General features: G+C 35.8%; 1 protein-coding gene across 4 annotated transcripts; it reads left to right on the forward strand.

The window, feature by feature from the left end:
- On the forward strand, positions 1-22,643 carry LOC120087749 (uncharacterized). 4 transcript variants are annotated; one of them, XM_090305536.1, is made up of 5 exons: positions 1-193; positions 19,029-19,311; positions 21,389-21,868; positions 21,977-22,302; positions 22,407-22,643. In XM_090305536.1, the coding sequence occupies exons 3-4, from the start codon at positions 21,668-21,670 to the stop codon at positions 22,283-22,285; spliced, it is 510 nt and encodes a 169-aa protein (XP_090161662.1). In that variant the 5' UTR covers positions 1-193; positions 19,029-19,311; positions 21,389-21,667; the 3' UTR covers positions 22,286-22,302; positions 22,407-22,643. The 4 variants fall into 4 exon arrangements, 3 of the variants coding, with proteins under 3 accessions (XP_090161662.1, XP_090161663.1, XP_090161661.1); XM_090305537.1 differs by having other exon boundaries at positions 19,214-19,311; XM_090305535.1 differs by lacking the exon at positions 1-193 and having other exon boundaries at positions 16,123-19,311.
- The last annotated feature ends 1,005 nt before the right edge of the window (positions 22,644-23,648 follow it).

Raw genomic sequence — 23,648 nt, forward strand, 5'->3', positions numbered from 1 at the left:
AGGGTCCACACCTTTATTAAATACTCTATTCTCTCCCCGTCTTCCTTCTTCCTCACAAATTTCTTTTCTCTTCTTTCACTTTTCTACCTTTGTTTTGTAGGTGATGATAGTCGTCGTGGATCTTCGCTGGAATTTGCAATAATATGTCGGAATGGAGGTCCGCTAGTCGTCGGAGTCGCTGTTCATCGGATTGGTACTTGTCGGAATATTTCTTTTCCTTTTCTCTCATCTTCTATACTTTTCACTCTATTCTCACTTAGTCCCAATATGATTCTTTCATTCTTCCCTTTGTCTTCAATTTATTCCTTTCTCCTATTCTATTTTTTCTTCCCTTTCTTCCTTCTATATATTTTTCTTTCTTTTCCTCCAACACTGTGATCAATTTATAGAAGAAGCAAGGTGGGGGAGTTGAGTTTTTTTTTTTTTTTTTTTGTAGATTCAAAAGGAGAGAAAAGGGAAGAAGAGGAAGTTGTTGAAGAATGGTTAAAAGAGAGAAGAAAAAGAAATAAAGTAAATAATAATAATAATAATAATAATAATAATAATAAATAAAATAAAATAAAATAAATTTGAATAAAAACAAACACACAACTCACCTAAAAATAAATTAAATTAACTTAAAAATAAAAATAAAATTAACTTAAAAATAAATTTAAAAAAATGAAAAAGAGGGAAAAAAACATAATAATAGTAATAATAATAAACGCAGGCTAAAACGATGTCTACAAATAAAAATACCTAAATTTGTTTATATTAAAATTTTGAGATAAACTCAAAAGGACAAATAAAATATTAAAGGCTAAAATATAGTTTAAAAAAAAAATCCTAATATACACTTGAACCACACCAAACAAGACTATTAAACAAGCACATATTCTTGAACCAATTTTATTCCAACATTTTAAATCTCAAGAAGCTTTATCATTGGAATAAAAACAAAATGAATGAAATAACTTTAAATTACTAAATTGAAAATAAATATAAAACAAAAAATTTATTTTTGGAGCAAGCAAACAACTCACACAACCCACACAAAAATTATGAAGAGCTTCACTCAACCCAAAAGCTTGAATAGGTCTGACTTGGAGCTCGAAGATTGGAACAGATCTGAAAAACGAATTTGCATGGCTAGTGTTGGAGGAAAAATGATGGGATGGGTTGTGCACGCAATCATGTGTGGTACATGGCTTAAGCTATGCGTTTATGCCCATGTGTCGGAGGTCATGGGTTGGAATGGAATTATGCAATGACCACGCGTTCCTATCACAAGTTTTCTTACATTCGCGCCAAGTATAACGAGAACGTAAGTTTCTTGGGTAATCCGAGGTCGAATACAGGGACTTGTCACTCAATAATGCTTGTGAAGCAATGCGTTTGAGGGGATGAATAAAAGTAAAAAGAAGAAGTTTAATGGATTTACACACTACTTCTACTCTTAACTAAACAGATTGAACAATGTAAGACTTGCAATGAGAATTGGTAGATGCACAACAACTATTAACGCATAATAATGTTTATTATCTTAAATCGTTCGAGTAATCCCAGCTCGTCACACTAACGCATCGCACACCTTTCGGTGGTCAGCCGCATGACTATATCTCTATAGTGCATGGTTGCGTCGAGCATAAGATTGTGCCTATCTCTAGGAACAATGCATACTTTGTTTTAGTGCATTCCATCTCTTACCTTCTCAGGCAGTTAGACGCGGCAAATTAACTTATAGACATGCATTGCAACAACCCATTGACAAGCGTTGCTATAGCCTTTCACCAAGCAAAGAGGATTAACTCACTATACTCGTACAACTCATACCTCTCAATGGGTTGCTACATGCATCCTATCTCTAGGCTGCACGATTAAGTATGCGATCACCTTTGATAAATAAACGATGAAGGTAAACAATGATAAAGATAAAGATGATGAAGAAGATGGCATTGAAGGAATCAAGATATACATTGATTGCAAAATGTCTTAATATCTTAAGCTAAAATGTAATAGAATACAGAGGTTAGAAGAGAAATGAAAGACTCTGCGTCAAGGTTGCTGGTGGTGCCACGGATGCATGGTGGAGATTTCTCTATCGAGCTCTATCTCCGGCGAAAGCTCTGGTCGTCACTCGGTCTGGTTTGTGGAGATGAAGAATTCTCACTGAACATCTCGCTCATGCTCTCATCTGTGATCGCAAACCTCTGCCTTGATGCAGAAGTTCGGATGCCTTGAAATGAAGGTTCAATGGGCTATTTATAGAGTTTAAACGCCGACAGCTATCATGATTACGTTATGTCTCACTATTGCCTTTGTCGCGGTATGGGCAATGTCACATCATCTTATCTTGTTGATACTCCTAAAGTGTGCACCCGAGCTTGATTCAACTGAAGTATCAACGCATTTTACCCATCCTGCGATCACCCTTCTATTATGGTTATCACTCTGTGGCCGCAATCTCCAAGTGATTACTGCATTCGCTTGATCCCCTCAACTTTCATGTGATGGACGCATTCGATTACCGTAAATTCCATGCAATGGACGCATGCGATCACCACATGCGTTCGTCTATGCGATAGCTCGGCTTTCAGCGCATGCGTTTGTCTTTGTGGTCGCCTGACTTCAGTGAATGCGTTTGATTGCTTATTTTTGGCGCATGCGTTTGATTCCTGTGGTAGCTATAAAAATAGATACTTTGGCACGGAGTAACGCATAATATTGGGGTCAGTGAGGATTTAGGTGCTAATCGACGCAAAACTCAAATTTTCACAAATTTTAAGTATTATCACCGCATTTACTACTTGTTAGCCCTCATAATTCTAAATAAAAGGCTCATAATAACTGGCATTTCTGCCAGTTATCAATTAGATCTGAAGACCCATGAGTAGATTTAGCAAATAGACGACTGGATCTGAAAAGTCCATGACCAAATCTGCAGATCTATCACCGGCGACGAGGTGAACCTCAGATCTAGTTGCAAGAGCGAGATGTTCGGAGCTGCATGAGCGTCAGTGACCGCAGATCTGATCGTACAAGCAAGATGAGTTGACCGCAGATCTGACGCTGGTGACAAGGTGAACCTCAGATCTGACCGCACGACTGCAGATCTGAAAGCCGGTGACGAGCTGACCGCAGATCAAACCACACGAGCGAGACGAGATCGTAGATCTGACGTCAGTGATGAGGTGAACCTCAAATCTGACCACACGACCGTAGATGAACGGAGTTGACGACCATGAACGAAGGTAGTGAACCTCAGAGTTGACGATCGCCGACGAATGGAGTTGAGACTGCATGACTGCACGACTGCAGATGCATCTCCACGAGCGGAGTTGACAAACAGAGCTGATGATAGTGAGATCTACACCTTTTAACGAACAGAGTGAGAAAGGAGAGATGTGAGATTTGATCAAATGGAAGAGGGTTCAAAGGAAAGAAGTTAGAAAGGAGAGGTGAGATTTGGTCAAATTGAAGTGGAGAAGAGAGAAGAAAGATAGAAAAATGAAAGAGAAGATATTTTTTACTAAAGGAAAAAAAACAAATGGGCATCTACAATGTCGATTTTAAACCGACATTGTAGCCTAATTAAAATATATCTTTAATGTCAGTTTAAAACCGACATTATACATTTATTTTTAGTTTCTTCAACCGACATTAAAGTCCAAATTTCTTGTAATGACCATAGCAAAAACCATAAATTAACATGGTATTTCAACCTATAATTTAAATCACAAGTTTAAGTCTCGACATCATTCAAGTTGTGCTCAATTAATTGGCATATTCTAAAAGGACATAATGTTTTAAAAGATTTAACAAAGTTTATAAACTTACAGTTAAAATGCTTATATTGGACCATAACTTTTCATGATTTTATAAGACAACAACTTATTAAGCACAAAGTTCATAAACTAAACGTTGTAATTAACTATATTAATTATATCATCTTAGTCTTTAGGTGCTTCTTAATTTGGTCTTAAATCATTTTAATTAAATTATAAAATTTTCTTTAAAGTAAAAATGTTTAATTAATCGTCTAAAAAAAAGTTTAGTTATGTTATTTATAGAAATTTAAAAAAATATTTTTGTTCAAATTTGTTAGATCTGCCACTGAATTTTTATTTTATTAAAATATTTTACACGTTGACTTCTGTATAACAGTTTGAAGATATTGGCTTCATTGATGGCCTAGATGTCAAATAGCATCCGAGTACCTTGTCTACAATTATGTTAATTAAATTGCCCAAAAAAAAAGTTTAATTAAACAATAATTTACAATAATGACATAAGTCAACTTCCTATTAAAAAGCTTAAAAACATTTTTCTAGGGGAATAATTTAACGAAAATATTGTACTAAAAAAAACCCTAAGATTAAAAATCAAATTGTGATGAAGTAACCTAAGATATTATGGTTTATTTGGTATTACTTAGCAAATTTCTTATGAGCTTGAATTATATTATATTACTTCAAAGAAGTAAGAAGTTGAATCTTACCCTTGTAAGATATTTGTAATGTAACTATACTTAGATTAGTTGAATTTGTCAAAATGGACATAGCTCAATTGATATAAAACTTGTACATAATCCTTTGATTATGTTTAATTTGGCTAAATAATTAAGCCACTTTCATTTGCATGGTGTTTTTATATACAATAGTCATAAAACACGTGCAATGCACGTGGTTAAAGATTTTAACATGAATTTTGTCGGTGAAATTTTAATAATAAATTAATATAAATTTTATTAAGTTCAAATAATAAATACCTGACATAAAGTTAAAAATAATAAAATAGTTGATAGCCAAAATTATAGGGAACACTTGGAACATAAATTTTTTAGGATCTTTGGGACACTTGGAACATAAATTTTGATTGTGACATATTTTTTGAATCAATACTTTTGATGAGAGTGATATAAACCGTAATTTTTTTTACATGAAATTAAAAGGTGATGGAATAACAATATAAATTATCAACTAACTCAAGAATAATATCTTTGATGACTATTGGTTTTGTTGGCATGCTTGTGCAATTCAAGGTTAGAGATATATACGTTACTAATACCTTTGTTTTAGATCTTTTGAATCTATCAAATTTGACCTTGTTGCTCATTGTGATAGTTTTTTCATGGGTAGTTCTCCTAACATAATGAATAAACATGTTAAATTAAAACACATGAAAAATGGGTAAAAAATTTGGTTCAAACAAATAAATAAGATATCTAAGATTCTGATAAAATTGAAACTATAGAAATCTAAATAATTGTTATGGTTAAAAAGGAATACACTTTATATAAATTTCCTACAAATTGAAAATTAAAAGGTGTTACTCCTCTTTGATTGAATTCAACTGCTATATTTATGAATCCAATGATAGACTTAGAAAACATGCAACGAAAGAAAAACAGGATCATAAGCATTTTAATTCATTGATTTTGGCTCCAAAATCAGCATGCTTATAAACTAAAAAGAAGGCTTCATCACTAATCTTTGGAGATACACTTGAATCACGAATTCCAACTACAATTCTCCATTCCTTTGCATGTGAACTACCATAAAGCTTCCTTACTATCCTCTCGATGCTTTAGATTGAGTTGTGGGACTCAAAATAAGCTTGAATTGGGGAAATGGAGAAGAAAGGTTTTCTGGTTTCACTATGAAGAACAATTTTCTTCAACCTTTAATTTCTCAGAATTCAGCAGCAATTGCATGCTCATTCCATTCAAAATTCCAGCTTTATATTGCATGGCATTCATGCAACTAACAACCATGTATGAATCACAGTAGCTGCTTTGAATTTGAGCTGGAAATTGAAGTGCTTTGGTGAGTGAGCTACTTTAAAGAAAGTGGAAAAATCCCAAAATTTGGGATTTCCACTTTCTCTTCTTCTTTTTTATTTTATATAAATTTTGATTTGAAATAAAAAATTCATTTTAATTTTTAATTCTGTAATTTAAAATTAAAGTCTTATTAATTTTACAAAATTAATTCAATAATTAATTTTCTAATAAAATTAATAAATCAATTAATTTTATTAATTTAATATCAAATATTAAATTAATTTATCACCAATTCCATTACCATGAATCCCTATTCATGAGTTTAATATTTAAATCATATTTAAATATTAATTGATTCTCCAATTTCGTTTAATTCCAAAATTAAACGTGTAATTATATCACATATAATTACTAATTCCCTTAATTCTAATTTGACCGTTTCAAATCAACTTATCACACTACTTTAACGCTAATCCATTTGTGAGCTAGTAAGAAACTTAATGAACCTACAGATCATGGGCTTCTACTAGCTCATGGGCTCCAACGATAGGAGATTAATCAGTTAAACGCTATACACCAAATTAACCCCCATTCGTTAACTACTAGGTCACTCTACTAAAGCCCAGAGTTGCACTTCCCTCATTGTAGATATATTGTGTCTACTCGATATAACCATGATTAGTAATTTAACTTTTCACAGGTTGTTCGTAATAACAGCTAGGTTAAATGGTTGTTTTACCCCCGAGATTACCTCTTGTTCCTTAAGTCCCATTGATCCTCTTATGAACAATTGGTTTGTGATCTGATCATAAAACCGAGTCCCTGTCGAGCCAATGAGAGGATGGGGCCCCTTGTTCAAGACCCGGAGTCAGCACTTAAGGGAACAACCTCTCTACTATCCCTGAAAGCGGGTAGGAGTGAGTTCTCTCTTGTACCCTATGTCCCCAGCTATCTACCCAGTCTTATCCTTGAAATGAGAGGCTTATTGAGCCGGCGCTGTTGAGTCAACCCTCACCCATGAAAATCTAAGGATTATCTCGAATAAACAGAAATTAATAGTTAGCTCAGGATTCAGGTTAAGTTACCTAGGTCATCGTTGTAAAATAGTTAGTTTTAAGTAGTAAACAACGTTATAAAGTAAGAGTGACTTATTTTGTGGTCTGATCTTGTGCAAACTCATTGCACAGGACGCCTCTACTCCTCATGTCATCACATGTACGAATTAGGATCACTTCGTTTGTAGCACTTTACAACTCCTTGTAACAACTACAGAGTGGGCTACATCTGATAGTGTTACCAAAATAAAGCACACAACCTTATTTCATATACTATGGACTATTTTGACTATTTACTCTAACCTAATCCACTTTTATGCCTCCACATAAAGTTCAAGTATTCATGTAATAGTCATGAATCTTTTTGTTTAACGAAATAAGCAATTCATATATTCAATAACGACTTTAGAATTTTCAGTATAAGTTTTAGGACATAAAATCTAACATCCAAAATAATCGTTATAGTTAATAACACTCCCTCCTGAACCATATCCTTTACTTTTTATATTAGTTCTTCTTCCCTTTTTCTCATTCAAACTCACTTCTATTTCTTATCTACCGATCCAATTCTTGTTTTATTTTTGCTTCTGGCAATTTACTCACTCGTCTCCTTAAAAAAGAAATTTAAAAAAGTAAAGAAAATCAAATTAAATTTCCTACGAATCAGAATTTAAATTTGAGAATAATCTAAATATTTATTAATGTTGGAAATAAATCTAATAATCAATATTGTATCAAAATTCAAACTTCAAGATACTATACATATATGTCTTTTTTTCCCTTCAAATATAACGGTCAATGAATAATAATAAATCAAAATTTAAATATAAAGATAACAATCATACAATTTCGTCAAAGAAAATAAGTTTAGAGACTTCATTTTGCATGATTCACATTTTCTTTATAATAACAAAAACTTCAATTATCATTCTACAATTCTTTCTGTTTGACGAGATTTTTGGAGAAATTTAATTTGTTGAATTCAAATTTTGTATTTGTATCAATTTTAATATAGTGAACATAACCTCTAATACATAATCCTTTGATTCTTTCTCTAAAAAAAAATAAACTTTAATCCTTAAGCTTGATGATCTTCTTGGATGATCGGCCTTTTGAACTTGTTGAACTTCTTGGAGAATTTCCCTTTTGGACTTGATGATCTTCTTTAAGGACCGTGAGATAAAAGAAAAAATGTTTTTCTAAAATTTAGTAGTTGTTGAATTAAGATTTCCATTCTCGAAAATTACTCACGGCAGCTGTCAAGTAAATTAGATTTGCTAAAAGACAGCTTGGAGAGTCTGGACGATCGTGGAGTGTTTTTATATGATAGACACTCAGCTGGCCGATTAGTTAAATGATAGTGCAACTTTTTTTAAACAATCGCATAGCGTTTGTTAAATGATTGGACATCGTCTATACGATAGACATCTGCCATCTCCCACTTGCTCAATCGTTTACACGATTGTTCTTCCTCTAACCAAGTCCACAAAGATCCCACACTTCTAGATTCTCATATCGAGAATACTAAGGTAGCCATTGTGGTGGTGTCATACTAAACTTGACATCAGTCGAGGTTCTGTGGTGGCCGTTCGTTACGTTCGTGGTGTTCGTGATCTTGGAGATCACTGTGTTCGAGTTCGATGTGATCGTGCAGTGTTGCGATCATAGAGTTCGAGCGTTCATGTGTTGTCGTGTTGCTATCAAGGATGTTGAAGATGAGTCTTCAAAGGTATGTTTGTTCTATCCCTTGATCTTTAGAAAAGCATGCTATAATTTCCGTTTTGCACATAGCTTGTTGTTTCCGTTTGTGATTGTAATTGTTAATGTTCATATACGATTGAAATTTGGAACGATCTTTCTGCTGCTCATGAAAATCCTCATGTCCGATTTCCTTTAGGCGTTGTATGAAAAGTCATCCTTATTGAAACAAACATGCCGAGAGGTGTAGATATAGCTAGAAGAGCTAAGACATTTATATCCTTTATGATTGCTAATACAGTTTAAGGTATGGATAATAGGCAGTGCTAAAGATGTGAAGATCATGATAATCAAATTGTTTGTAATGAAGCATAGTGAAGGACCTATGAGAATGGAAATAGGCATTCGATTGATGAGGTAAAGGTCATGTGAAATGCCTCCCACCAGTAAGTGCATGTGAAACCCAGTTTTTCATTTTTCCTACTTAAGTAGGAAATAAAAGGGATTAACTAAGTATAAGTTAAATCCTATATTGAAGAGGAGGAAAATCCTAAGTGTTTAAATAAGATTGTTTAGTAGCTTTGAGATAAGCCTTAACTAGTGAAATTTTGGTTTAAGTATGATGCCAAAAAGAACTATGCGTTGGAAGTTAGAGAAATGACTAAGTATTAGACAATGCGTTGGCCTTGTGCTGGCCGTTGGTGTTGTGCCATGCGTTGGCCATTAAAATTTGAGAGGTTATTTGGGTATTGAAAGAGGCTAAAGTGTGGCTGAGAGGAAAGGCTATGTGGGGACAAGCATGTGGCAACCAATGTCTTGAAAGGTTAGCAAAGCATGCGACAGCCTTAAGCTGCGCGGACATGGGCGCTGGGCGTTGGAGTTGCGTGCACTGGTTGATCGTGTGGTAAATAAGCAGTGCTACACGATGAGGTATACAATCGTGTAGCAAATGAGCAGCGCTACACGACGGGGCATGCGATGTTTAGTAAGTGAGCGGAGCTACACGATGAGGTAGGTGATCGTGTAGGCAGGCACTGGAAGATCGTATAGCAAATACGGGGAGCTAAATGATAGTGCTATGCGATGGGCGATAACATTAGACGATGAGGCGTTGGCACTACACGATCGGCATCAGCGTTAGACGATGACGTTGGGCGATGACGCTACGCGATGGGTGTGTGCGCTAGACGATAGTCGTGCTTCTCTAGATGATAGGCGTCAATGCTACACGATGAGCAAGAGCTATGTGGTAGACTGGTGCTATGCGGCAACGCTATGCAATGGTGCTATGCGGCAGCAGTACTAAACGATGAACTAGGCGATGAGACAAAGCCATGGTAGATGCACGGTGAAACGTCTTGCATTGCTAAGGCTTGCGGTACATAAGGTTGTTATGCATTGGACATCTGAGGGCATGTGGGCACATAGGACAAGGCTAATAGTATGCGTTGGAAGAGTGTTGATCATTATCCTAGTTGAGTGCATAGGTCAAAGGTAAGCCATGCGAAAGAGAAGGATATGCGGCCAAAGAGGAGCCTTGCGAGCATCTAGCATATGTGACCAAGTTGTGTCAATTGGATGCACAAGGTAAGATTGAATGAACGCATTTTGATGTTGGATGGACGCCTGTGCCAACTGGTGGTGTCCGGACATAGGTATGTTGCGACAATTGGATGGACGCATATGGGGATTAGATGGACGCATATGAGGTTGGATGTATGCATATGATATTGGATGGACACATTCAAAGTTGACATCCGAACATGTGGCTTGTTGGGGAGCATTATGTGTTGGCTAAGGAAGAGGAAGACACCTTAGATTGCAATGGCATGAAGGTTGCATTGATAGTGTGGGGAAAAGATACTTGGACATGCGGCCAAGTAGGAGGTGTCGGCCTTAGAGAGATTTTGGACGGCTATAAATAGAGCCAGGGATCTCTTCAGATGATAACTCGATTTCTCTTCAAAGGACATTAGGAAGTGTATGAAGGCTAATTATGAGGAATCTATGCATTGATGGAAGAACGCATGGGTTGGTAGTAACACTATGCGTTGGTCAAGAGGTTCGAAGAGGGAAAGATGCTGTCGGACATGAAGATCTGGAAGTAACATCAACTTGGGACGAGGATATCTCCCAGAATACTCGTACGTTTGGAGTGATTCTAAAGCCACTTGAAAGCTCTGAGAGTCTAGCTTTCAGGGTAGGGTTGCCAGAGAAAAAGCTCTAAGGAATCAGGCTATAGAATGAGGAAAAGACAGAAGGGTCAAGCTATCGGGTAAGTTGGGCCAGTATTGATTTTTTGAATATTCCAACCAAACCATGAGAATTTCCGAGCTAAGATTTTGAGGTAAGATCTTGAGACATTTTAGAGCATATTTGTAGAAGAAAGTAACTCGAGATAAAGCCTAGAACTATGAGTAATCTGAGCTTAAGTTGAATCTGAAATTTAGGGTTCAAAAGAGGAGCCCGGGAAGATCAAGGAACTTCTAAGGGAAAGATTCCTATCCTTACCAAGGTAGTGAAAGGTGAGGAGTTCCCTGCTAAGGTCAAGGTCTTCCACAACAGTTACACTTTCGAAGGGTTTTAAAGATTGGTTGTTGTAAACTTTGTTGTTAAGTCTTGGAGTTGTATAAACATTACATGGTTGTAATAAAATGGGCCTACATAATCAGTTGTTGTTACCTCATTGACTTAAAATTTATTGAGTAAAGTAAGAGGTTCAGTTGGACAGTAGGTATCACAAAAGGGTGGTATCTGCGGTCCCTCACGCCTCTCCTCAGGCTCAAGAGTTCGGGCTCGAGGCGGGGTGTGATAGTGCAATTATTTATATGCCATAGTGTATGACATTTAGATTAGAAACCCATCTTAGGTTATGCAATTATTCATGCATCATGTATTATAAGTGTTATAATATGGCATGATGAAATTACAGGAAAGCGTGCGCATGCATCATGAAATATAAAAGTTATATTTATGCATGCAATAAGCATATTCATGCATCATCTTTATATTATAAGTGTTATAGTATAAGTGTGAATGGAAGCATGTTTTGCTTTGTTGCTTATTTGTATAAGAGTTATATAAAAGTAACAATGAATGAAAAATGCATGGAACATGACACTTAGACTAATTTATAAGCATTATGAATTCCTTGTATCTGTTTGCTTCGCGTTATGGATGGTTTTGGTTGTTTCTGTTATAAGCGTTATAATGGAAATTAGAACTAAAATCAATAAGAAAGAGTTGCATGTGGACTTAGATGAACTCATGTTTTAAAAGGGTTTTAAAATTGAATTGAGATAGACCTAAGTTCAAGGTTCTCGTGGGATTAGCAACCTATTTTAATCTTTTTAAATTAGTTTAATAGGATTAAATTGATTGGCATAAAAGATTAAAATTATATTAAATCTATCTATACGAGATCTTTTGTCTAAGACGGGTTCTGTCTAGGCTGGGGTACTTAAGCTGCAATTGAAGAAAATTAGACACGAGAATTTCCATGAGCAGTGGAACGATCGTTCCAAATTCCATTCGAAATTGAACATAAACAATTATAGTCACAAAAAGGAAACCAACAGGTCATGCACAATACGAAATTAAAGTATACTTTACAATGAGATCATGGGATAGAATGTACATACCTTTGAAGACTCATTTTTCAAACTCTCTCGATCACGAACGCTTGTTCAGTCTCCCAGACACATATGCTCGAACACAACAACTGCAACATAGCACGATTAACAGCAAACACAAACCCAACGATCACAATGATCACGAACCCAATGAACGACCTCCAAAACCTCGAACTCAATCGAGTTGAGTGCGGACACCACCATAATGATTACCTTGGTATTCTCGGTGTGAGAATTCAAAAGTTGTGGACTCTGTATGGACTTGGTTAGAGGAAGAGACTGAAGAAACAACAATCATGTAGACGATTGAGCAAGTGGAAGATGGAAGTGTCTATCATATAGATAAATGCTCAATCGTGTAGAAGAATGTAGCCCATTGTATAGATAATGCCCTACGATCGTTAAGCTGTGACTAGCTGAGTGAACTATCGTATAGTAACACTCCACGATCATTTAGTCTCTCTATCAACTATCATTTAGTGAAATAATTTCACTTGATAGTCTTTCCGTGAGTTTCTTTCCGAAAGTAGCAACTCTTCTAAATTTAGGAAACCATTTTTCCTTTTATCTCATGGTTACCACAAAACCACCAATAACCTCCCATTCAATTGGTTATTAGAGAAAAAGAGATAATTATCCAATAATTATATGATAACCAACTTACCATATTATATTTATAACCTATAGTTTTAATATTTCATCTCATGAAACATATAAACCATAGTTCCTTTTCTATTTTATGGTACTTAATGTAAATCATATTTACATTAATCCTCCATTTGATGTATCTCATACATCACACTAATTATATCATATATAATTAAGTTTCTTCTTGTCAATTTGAACACTTCAAACTAACATCAAGAACTTATTCTCAACTTGAATCCATTGAGTTACCAAAGGGACCTTATGGACCTGTAGCTTGAAGCTCCAACGGTACGTGAATAACTGACTAAACTTCTTAGTCACGGGATCCACTATCCGTTAACTATCGGACACTCCACTAAAGATCGACAGCTGCACTCTTCTTACTACAGATATATTTTGTGTCCATATCAACCAATCAATAGTGCGATAACCCTTCACAGATCCCCCGTAAGTACAGTTGGGCCAATTTACCGTTATGCCCCTGTAGCTACATCTAACTCCTTAAGTACCACTGATCCCTCTAATGAACATAAGTCATAATCCTACTATGGTTGAGTCCTCTCTTCCAAAGAGAAACTGTGGCCACTATGTTTAAGACCCGGAATCAGCCCTTAAGGGAGCAATTTATTTACTTACCCCTACTTCGGGGAAGGAGTGAATTCCATCTTGTGTAACTAAGTTCTCAGCTCCAAAATCAGACAAATCCCCAAAAAGGTAGTCTTGTTGAGTTGGCAATCTGGCCACTCTCACCCATACTAATCAAAGAACCGTCCTCAAAGGTAGAAGTTATCAGAACACTCAGGATTGAGATCATGTCACCTATGGTCGTTTAGGTGAGATGTAAGTCTCAAGTATCAATGGTGTTATATAAAGAGACTATTCATCTCGTTGTCTGGTCTTATACAAACTCTTTGTATAGGACACCCCCGTTCACATGTCTCCATATGAATGGTAGGGATCTACCATCTGTAGTAGTTCACAACACTTTAAACCTCTACAAAGCAGGTCGTATCCGTAGTGTCACCAGGATCAGGTATCCCTCCTTAATCTTTATACTACAGACCTTTTTAGGTTATCACTTAAGGCATGATCTACTTGTATATCTTATATACATGCTTAAATTTTCATACAATAACCATGGAGCTTTGTTTATTGGATATGAGTAAATGCAAAATAAAATAACTCTTATTTTATTCATAACAATGTGTATAGTTTACAAACTATGAGACTTCAGGAGAATTAGGACATCAATCCCAACAAGTGGCATTTTGGCATGGGTAAGAAGAGATAGACTGGTTTCCACAATATGTCGGTGCTTTCGTTTAACTCTACCATTTTAGGTAGAGGTATAAGGACACAAAAGTTGCATTGTAATGCTAGATTCTAAGTCTAACTGTATCAAGGGCTTAAACTCACCACCTTCATCATATTGGATTTCTTTGATTTTTGTATCGTATAAGTTTTCGACTTGCTGTTTGTGTTGTCTAAAGACTATAATAGCATCACTTTTGAACTTCAAGGGGTAAATCCATGTATTTCGATTGAAGTCGTCCATAAAACTGATATAATAGGAATGACCATTGATAGAATTCAAGGGAGTTGGACCCCATCAGTTTGTATGTATTAATTCCAAAGATTGAGATGCATAAGATAGAGAATGAGAGAAGGATAATCTATGCAATTTTCTGTAATGACAAGCCTCATAAAAATAACTTTTTTATTCATCCTTACTTTAACATTACAAGAAGATAATATTCAGTCTAGAACTCTAATAGATGGGTGGCCCAATCTACTATGCCAAACATCTTTAGAGCAATACAAAACATGATGATTACCTGGAGAACTAACATAGGCTTCTTCCCATTCTTATCTTTAGACAAACAGGAGATAAAAACAACAAAAGAGAAAGTTGGACTACAAGCTTCTTGTTTAACATTAGATAAGACTACTTTGACACCACTGAGTTGATAAAGACCACCTTTAATTGTTTCTTCAAGAAGAGTCTTCCCCGTTTCCTTGTCCTTAATGGCACAAAAGGAATCATAGAATTCAACAATCATAGAGTTATCCATTGTTAAACGTGTTGGGGTTGATGCCCTAAATCTCGTAGGATTCTGCAGTTTGTAAACACGTGTATGAACAAACATTTGTGATGTAATAATATAAGATATTTTCTTAACTATTGTCTATGAAATATGGGATATTTTAGTTGCATTAACCACAAACCAATAAACTAATATCCCTGGTTATTGTTGTAACTTAAGTATGTATGTGGAGACATACAAGTGGATCATGCCTTAAGTAATAACCTAAATGGTCTGTAGTATATGGATAAAGGAGGGAAACCTTATCCTAGTGACACTACGGATACGACCCACTTGTGTTGTAAAGTGCTACAGATGGTCTGATCCTAATCATTCATGTGGAAACATGCGAGTGGGGGTATCCTATACAAAGGAGTTTGTATAAGACTGAACCACAAAATGTGTAGTCTCATTATATAACATTGTTCATGACTGAGACTTTCATTTAACTAGGATGACCATAGGTAACATGACCTTAATCCTGAGTAAGTTGGGAACTTCTTGCCTATGAGGGCAACCCTTTGATTTGCATGGGTGCGAGTGACCAAATTGCCTACTTAAACCTACCACTCTGAGGATTCGTCTGATTGGGGGCCTAGGCACTCAGCTACACAAGATGGAATTCACTCATTCCCCGAAGTAGAGGTAAGTAGATAGATTGCTCCCTTAAGGGCTGATTCCAGGGCTTGAACAATGTGTTGCCATACACTTTCTCATGACCCGAGAAGTGTTCACTCATAGTACGACTATGATGTATTTTTCATTAGAGGAATCAGTGGTACTTAAGGAGTTAGATGTAACTACAGGGACAAAACGGTAAATTGGCTCAACTGCACTTATGAGTGATTTATAAAGGATTATCGCGCTGTTGATTGGTTATAGCCAATGGAGACGAAATATATCTATAATAAGAAGAGTGCAGTTATCGGTCTTTAGTTGAGTGCTCGACAGTTAACGAATGGTGGATATCGTGATTAAATAATTTAGTCAGTTATTCACATACCGTTGGAGCTTCAAGCTACAGGTCCATCCCTTGGTAGCTCAATAGATTCAAGTTGAAAATCAGTTTTTGGGTTAGTTTGAAGTGTTCAAATTAACAAGAGGGAATTTGATTATATGTGCTATAATTAAATTGGTTCAATTATATGTGATATAATTGATTTGATGTATTAGATACATTAATTGGAGGAATTGATATAAATATGATTTATATTAAATAAAGAAGAAAAAAACTATGGTTTAAATATTACATATAATGTGATATTAAAACTATAGGTTATAAATATAATATGATAAGTTAGTTATTATATTTATTTATAATAAAAACAATTATGAGATAATTATTTAGTTGGTTATTTATTTTCTCCATTAACCATGTAAGTGGGAGGTTAGTTTTAGTTTTTAATACTTGAAGATTAAAATGAAAAGGGTCTTCATTTTGTTGGATGATCGTTTCATTATTGGCATTACTAATCGATCGCTCACGAGAGATTATACAATAGCCCTCACAAGAGATTAAATGATCGAGCGAGAGACTAAATGATCAAGTGAGAGATTACTAGATGATTGGCTAGACAATTGCTTACGAGAGTGTGAGATTGCTAGACGATTAAGTATCCACTGTCTATACAATAGATCAAACCTTTCTCCCACTTACTTGATCGTATAGCTCGATCGTATCCTTCCTCCTTCCCTCTAACAAATTCTCATAGAGCCCACACCTCCTGGATTCTCACTGCGAGAATACCAAGGTTGTCGAGTGGTAGTGTCTAGGGGTTGTCGAGGATTAGACAGTTTGTGATTGTGACTAGTGCGAGAGGTTGCTAGACGGTTGCTCACGAGAGCGAGATATTTCTAGAAGAAGAGTTCTTCAAAGGTATGTCTCTCAATTCCTTTTGTTTTAGTAAGAAAGCATACTGTAATTTTCTTTATAATGCATAACTGTTCGTGTATGTTTGTGATTGCATTTATTCTTTCACAATAGGCTTGAAAAGATCTTACTTCTGCTCACTGGTTCTCTTGAATAAGAGTTTTTTCAATTGGTATTAGAGCCAGGTGTTTCTGATATTCCAAATCTATTGATGTATTGAATTGCATTTACATTCTTGGTGAGTTTTAAAGCATGTCTACATTATGTTTAAGTGTATATTTATGGATGTGGATTAATGGAGTTTCTGGGATGATTGGCTCTGGTTATTGCTTTTTTTACATTTTAAAGTTAATTATAAGGACCCCTGTATTTTTGGGTATATTAACTTGCTATCGAGTCTGTAATTCAAAGAGTTTGAGTCTGTAAGAGTCGCTTATGATGAAGCTTCAAGTCATGGAGATGTTGTTTACTTCAAGGAAGAAAAAGACCAAGAATTGGTCAGATTGTGTAGGCCAGGCTAAAAGATCGTTTAGATTTGCCTAAATGATCGGGTAGAAAAGTTCTAACTCGATCGTGTAACATTTACTAAACAATCGTATGGCTGATGCTAAACGAACGATGAAGTGTTTACTCAAGTGGTTTGCGTTGGCTACTCGATCGTGTAAACGATGAGGGTAAACAATCGTTGAGTATGGGATACTCGTTGCATGGTATGTGCACGCATTAAACGATCGTGTAGGCCAGCATGCTTCATCACATAGTCACTGGCTACATGATCACTCGGTAAGTGTTATTGTTGGGAATGTCCTAGAACTCGCAGTTCGTAAATTTTATATTAAACATTCTATTTATCAATAAAATATTATTGAGTACCTTATTCAATAAAGTTGTTGCTTTGCATTCTATTATGAAAATCTAATGGCTATAGTATGAAAACTTTAACTTCATGTGGTGACATAAACAGGATCAAATTAATAGTATATAGCCTAAATGGTCTATAAGTATATGGATGAAATTGGGTATCTCATCCTGGTAACACTATTGGATGTAACCCATTTTGTATAAGTAATACAGATGATGTGATCCACAGATCATTCATGTAGAAACATATGAGTGGGGACATTCTATGCAATGAGTTTGCATAGAGACTGGACCACGAAATAGTCACTTTTCTTTATAATGACCGTTTACTGTTAAAACTGACTATTTCATACTAAGTAACCTAGGATAACTCGATCTTAATCCTGAGCTAGCTATGAACTTCTGTTTATTCGGGATTATCCTTTGATCTGCATGGGTGAGAGTAGTTCAACAACACTACTCAATAAGCCTTCCATTTTGGGGATAAGAGCGGATGGATAGCTGGGGATATACCCCTGCAAGATAGAATTCACTCCTACCTATTTTAGGATTAATAGATAGGTTGTTCTCTTAAGTATTGATTTCAGGTCTTGAACAATCAGGGCCCTGCCTTCTCATCATAGAAGGACATGATTCATAAGTAGTATTATGAATCAAATTGTTCATTGGAGGGTCAGTGGGAACTTAAGGAACGAGATGCATTTACAGGGGTAAAACGATAATTTTGACCCAACTGTAATTACGAACGACCTATGAAGGACCGACTTACTGACTATTGTTTATATGGACAGAAATATATCTATAGTGAGGAGAGTGTAACTATCGAGCTATAGTGGTGTGTCTTGATAGTTAACGAACAGTAATTAATTCGATTAAAGAGTTTTAACAAATTAATTGCAGATCGTTGGAGCTCATGATCTGTAGGTCCATTAGGTCCCTCTACTAGCTCATTAAATTGGAATAACAAATTAAGTATTGATGTATAAAATAAGGGTTATAAATTTAAAATGTTCAAATTCAAATTTTAGGGATTTTCTATTGATTGTATATGATACAATTATAAACGTTAATTTAATTGAAATTAAACGAAATTGGAAAATCAATTAATATTTAGATTATGATTTAAATATAAAATTGATCTTTTGGTGATATTGATATTTTATTAATTTAATATTTAGATATTAAATTAATATTATTTTAATTAAAAAGTTTAATTACAAATAAATTAAAATTAGTTTTATTTAAATTAAGTATTTTTGAATTAATTTTATAAAACTAATTTAAAAATAAAAATAAAAATGATTTTTTGAAATCACTTTAAATTAGTGGATTTTTCCATTTTTTGGAAAAAATCCACTAACCATATTTTGATGGATTGTCACCAAAATCCAATAATAAATTGATATGATCACCAAGCAGGTGGTGCCCTCCATGCAGCCTATTGATTTTGCATTATTTCTACCTATATATAATAGCTCTATGCATGAAGATCAGTAAGGATTCTAAGTTTTACTTACTGAAGTGAATACCTGAGAACCCTACACATCCCTCATTTGTTCTTCATCAATTCAACTTGATTTAAGTGTTTCCACCACATGTTCCAGCTTGAGCATAGTAGAGAAGATCTCGGTGGTAGTCCTCTTGAAGATTCAAGCTCTATCTTGGTGAATTTCAGCTGAATTCGTGGAGGAAATCTTCAAAGGTAATATCTGTTTCTAACCCTCTTTTGAATATCATATGAACAACATGCTTAAAACTCAAATTAAATGTAGTTTAAGTGCTTATTGATTCTGAAGTCTTTTTGTTTTATGTTTTATCATTCCTTCATGTTACTCAGTGCTTGCTCTTCGATCGTCTAGACGGTCACGCTTCATCGCATAGTTGTCGTCTACTTGATCGTTTAGGTTTGTGTTTAAATATGGTGCACTGCACGATCGAGTGGCCTTCATGCTTCATTGCATAGTCAAAGGTACTTGATTGTTGCTATACGATTGTGGTTACTCAACCAACTTTACTAGACGATCACAAGGAAAAGCTATACGATCAGGAAGCGAGGCTTCGCCCAGGCGGTTCAAGACCCAGTTTGCCTGTTTGAACCGGTTTACTCGATGGTCTATGTAATAGATAGTTTTCCTTTCCATTTTTTTAGGCTAATCATCCCAGTCCATTAATTTTGGTGAATGTACATGATAGTATGTTTTAATTATATGTCATATAGTATGCCATATAGTTTTAAATCCCACCATAGATTATGCATTTGTCATGCATCATCTCTACATTGTAAGAGTTATGATATAGTAGCTTGCATGATTATATTACTTTAAGAGCATGCTCATGCATCATATAATATAAGAGTTATATTTATGCATGAATATATTTATGCATGCATTAAGCATATTCATACATCATCTTTATATTATAAATGTTATAATATAAAGGTGTATGGAAGCATGTATGCTTAGTTCATTACTTTTTATATAAGAGTTATATATAGTAATGAATGGACATTGCATGAAGCATGACACATAGGTCAAATTTATTAGAGTTATAAATACCTAGTCTAGCTTAGCAATGTGGATGATTTTGGTTGTTTCTTTTATAAGAGTTATAATAGAAATTAAAACTAAAAACAATAAGAAAGACATGCATGCAAACTTAGGCTTGAATCATTTTTTTAAAAGAGTTTTAAAATTTGATGGAGATAGACCTAAGATCACAGTTCTATTGAGATTAGAAACCTAAGTTAATCTTTTAATCAGTTTAATAGGATTAAAATTGACTAATAAAAGATTAAAGATGTACCAAATCTATCTATAAGGGACCTTTTATCTAAGATGGGTTCTGTCTAGGCTGTGGTACTTAAGCTGACAGAAACGGAACACCCCTAATTGGGAACCTACCTAGAAAGGTGAATTAGATAAATTTGATGCATGCATGAAAAATTTGATGATAGTCTGTTAAAGTGTTCTGTGGGACTTGATTCGAACTTGTTTAATTATCAAAAGCAAGAGTTGTTTTCTAGCAAATTAAACTTACACTTAGATAAAATCAGTAGCCGAATTGTCTAAGTTAATGAATCCTAGGTAGAACATTCAGTGGGAGGTACTTGGGGTATATGATACTTCACTTAAACCTCTTTACGTTTCTTCCTAATGTTCACACCGTGAGATCTATCCTCGGCCTCGAGGCACCCTGGGAGTATCCCCCTAAAGGATGATGTTTGGGTAGGTCAATACCAAGGTGAATGGAGAGAATGTTCATAGTAAGTGGGAGCGGGACGTGTGACAACATATCCTACGGTCTCTCTCATTAGGTTGGATAACGTTTTGTGCATCGCCTCGAGGCACCCTGGGAGTGTACCCCTAAAGGATGGAAGTTTTGCATGACTCTTTATTTGATCTCCTATATAGGATAAAGTCGCTTTAATCTCTTGTCCTAATCTGCTTTTTTCCTATGGTGGGCGCATTAGGGCAGGACTCTAAGCCTGGAATAAGGGTTACACTTACGCGGAATTGTTAAAGATTAACAGTTCTGGACCGGAAAATGGTGACTGTTAGAGTCAGTTACAAGTGTTTTTTCTGTCTAATAGTTGAGAATGTCTCATCCTAGTGAAGGGGCACTTGATCACCCCATCAGTGACTTTTGTCCTACCTCGCTGGGGCATCATTGTAAAATAGATATCTTTTCATTTAGAGTACAATCGAACTATTTTGCTAAAACTAAACTTGGTATTAAAAGGGGTAATGCATAGACTCATTAAGTTTGTTCATGTTTTTCAGGAATTTAGCAACTTTAAAATGGAAACAACCATGTTAGCTCTATTAAGTGCCGACAAACTGACTGGCAAAAACTACGTTAGTTGGAAAAACACGATAAATACCATTCTTATCATCGATGACCTAAGATTCGTCCTTACAGAGGAGTGTCCTCCTATTCCGACTCAAACTGTCGCTCGAAATGTTCGGGAGGCATATGAAAGATAGACACAAGCGAACGAGAAGGCCCAAGCTTGTATCTTGTTCAGTCTGAACGACGTTTGGGCCAAGAAGCATGAGCTTATGGTCTCTGCACATGAGATCATGGAGTCCCTGCAAGGAATGTTCGGACAACCGTCTGGACAGCTCAAGCACGAAGCTTTGAAATGTATCTTCAACTCTAAAATGGAGGAGGGTACATCTGTTCGAGAACATGTTCTGAACATGATGGTCTACTTCAATGTGGCGGAGATGAATGAGTCCCATATCAATAAGAGCAACCAGGTCAGCATAATTTTGCACACGTTGCCATAAAGCTTTCTGCACTTTGTCAGCAATGTTGTGCTGAATAAAGTTGATCATTCCTTTACAATTCCCCTCAATGAGTTGCAGACATTCCAATCCTTGCTGAAAAGCAAGGAGAAGAAGATTGATGAGGAAAATGTTGATTCATCATCTAAGAAGTTCCATCGAGGTTCGACCTCAAGAACTAAGTCTGCATCTTCTACTTCTAACACTACCAAGTGGAAGAAGAATAAGGGTGGTAATGGGAAAGGGAAGACACCTGCTAATCCACAACCTGCCACACAACGGGGTAGGCGACCAACGCCGGTTGAAAAAAAGAAAATGTTTCCATTGCAACCAGGATGGGCACTGGAAGCGGAACTTTCCTCGCTGATTGAAGGAGAAGAAGAAAGCTAAAGCCAAGGCAGAACAAGGTAAATTTGATTTACTAGTTTTGGAAACTTATTTAGTGGAGAATAATGATTCTACCTGGATTATAGACTTTAGAGCCACTAATCATGTTTGTTCTTCTTTTCAGGGGATTAGATTCTGGTGGCAGCTTGAGGCTGGTGAGATGACGATGCGAGTAGGCACTGGGCACATTGTTTCAGTTGTGGCAGTGGGAGGGCTCCAGTTGACTTTACAGAATAAATTTATCATTTTGAGTGATGTCTATATTGTTCCCGAGTTAAAGCGGAACCTAATTTCTATAAAGTGTCTAATTGAATGTGAATATACTCTCAACTTTTTGGTGAATAAAGTGTTTACTCTGAAAGATGGTGTTGAGATTTGTTCAGCAAAATTGGAAAATAATTTGTATGTGCTAAGGCCGTGAGCAAAAAATTCCCTCCATAATATAAAGATGTTTAAAACTATCGTAACTCAAAATAAAAGACTTAAGGTTTCTTCTAAGGAAAATGCCCAACTTTGGCACTTTCGATTAGGGCACATCAATCTCAATAGGAATGAGAGGTTGGTGAAGAATGGACTTCTAAGCGAGTTAGAGAAAATTTTTTTACCTGTGTGCGAGTCATGCCTTGAAGGAAAGATGTCTAAAAGACCTTTTAATGGAAAAGGTTATCAAGCGAAAGAGCCTATAGAGTTAGTGTATTCAGACCTTTGTGGTCCAATAAATGTGCGAGTCAGGGGAGTCTACGAGTATTTCATCACTTTTACTGATGATTACTCTCGGCATGGGAATGTTTATTTGATGCAATGAAAGTCAAAATATTTTGAAAAGTTCAAAGAGTTCAAGGATGAAGTTGAAAACGCATTGGATAAACGGATTAAAAAACACTTCGATCAGATCGGGGTGGAAAGTTTTTGGATTCTGAGTTCTAGAACTATATGATAAGACCTGGAATCATTTCCCAACTCTCAGCGCCTGGTACACCTCAGCAGAATGATGTATCGGAGAGAAGAAACAAAACCTTGTTGGACATGGTTCGATTGATGATGAGTTACGCTTCCTTACCGAACGCGTTTTGGGGTTTTGCAGTGGAGACTACAACTTATATCCTCAATTGTGTTCCTTCCAAGAGTATTTCCAGAGCACCTTTAGAGTTGTGGAATAGGCGTAAAGCTAGTTTGCATCACTTCCACATCTGGGGTTGTCCAGCACATGTGCTTGAGGCTAATCCTAAGAAACTGGAACCACGTTCGAGGTTGTGCCTATTTGTAGGCTACCTCAAAAGGGACACCGGGGGAGGGGGAGGGGAGGGGTACTTTTATGATTCTAAGGAAAACAAGGTGTTTTTGTCGACAAACGCTACCTTCCTTA

This window comes from Benincasa hispida, chromosome 10 (assembly GCF_027475165.1).
Source record: "Benincasa hispida cultivar pf3 chromosome 10, pf3_genome.v1.1, whole genome shotgun sequence".
Classification (NCBI taxonomy): Eukaryota; Viridiplantae; Streptophyta; class Magnoliopsida; order Cucurbitales; family Cucurbitaceae; genus Benincasa; species Benincasa hispida.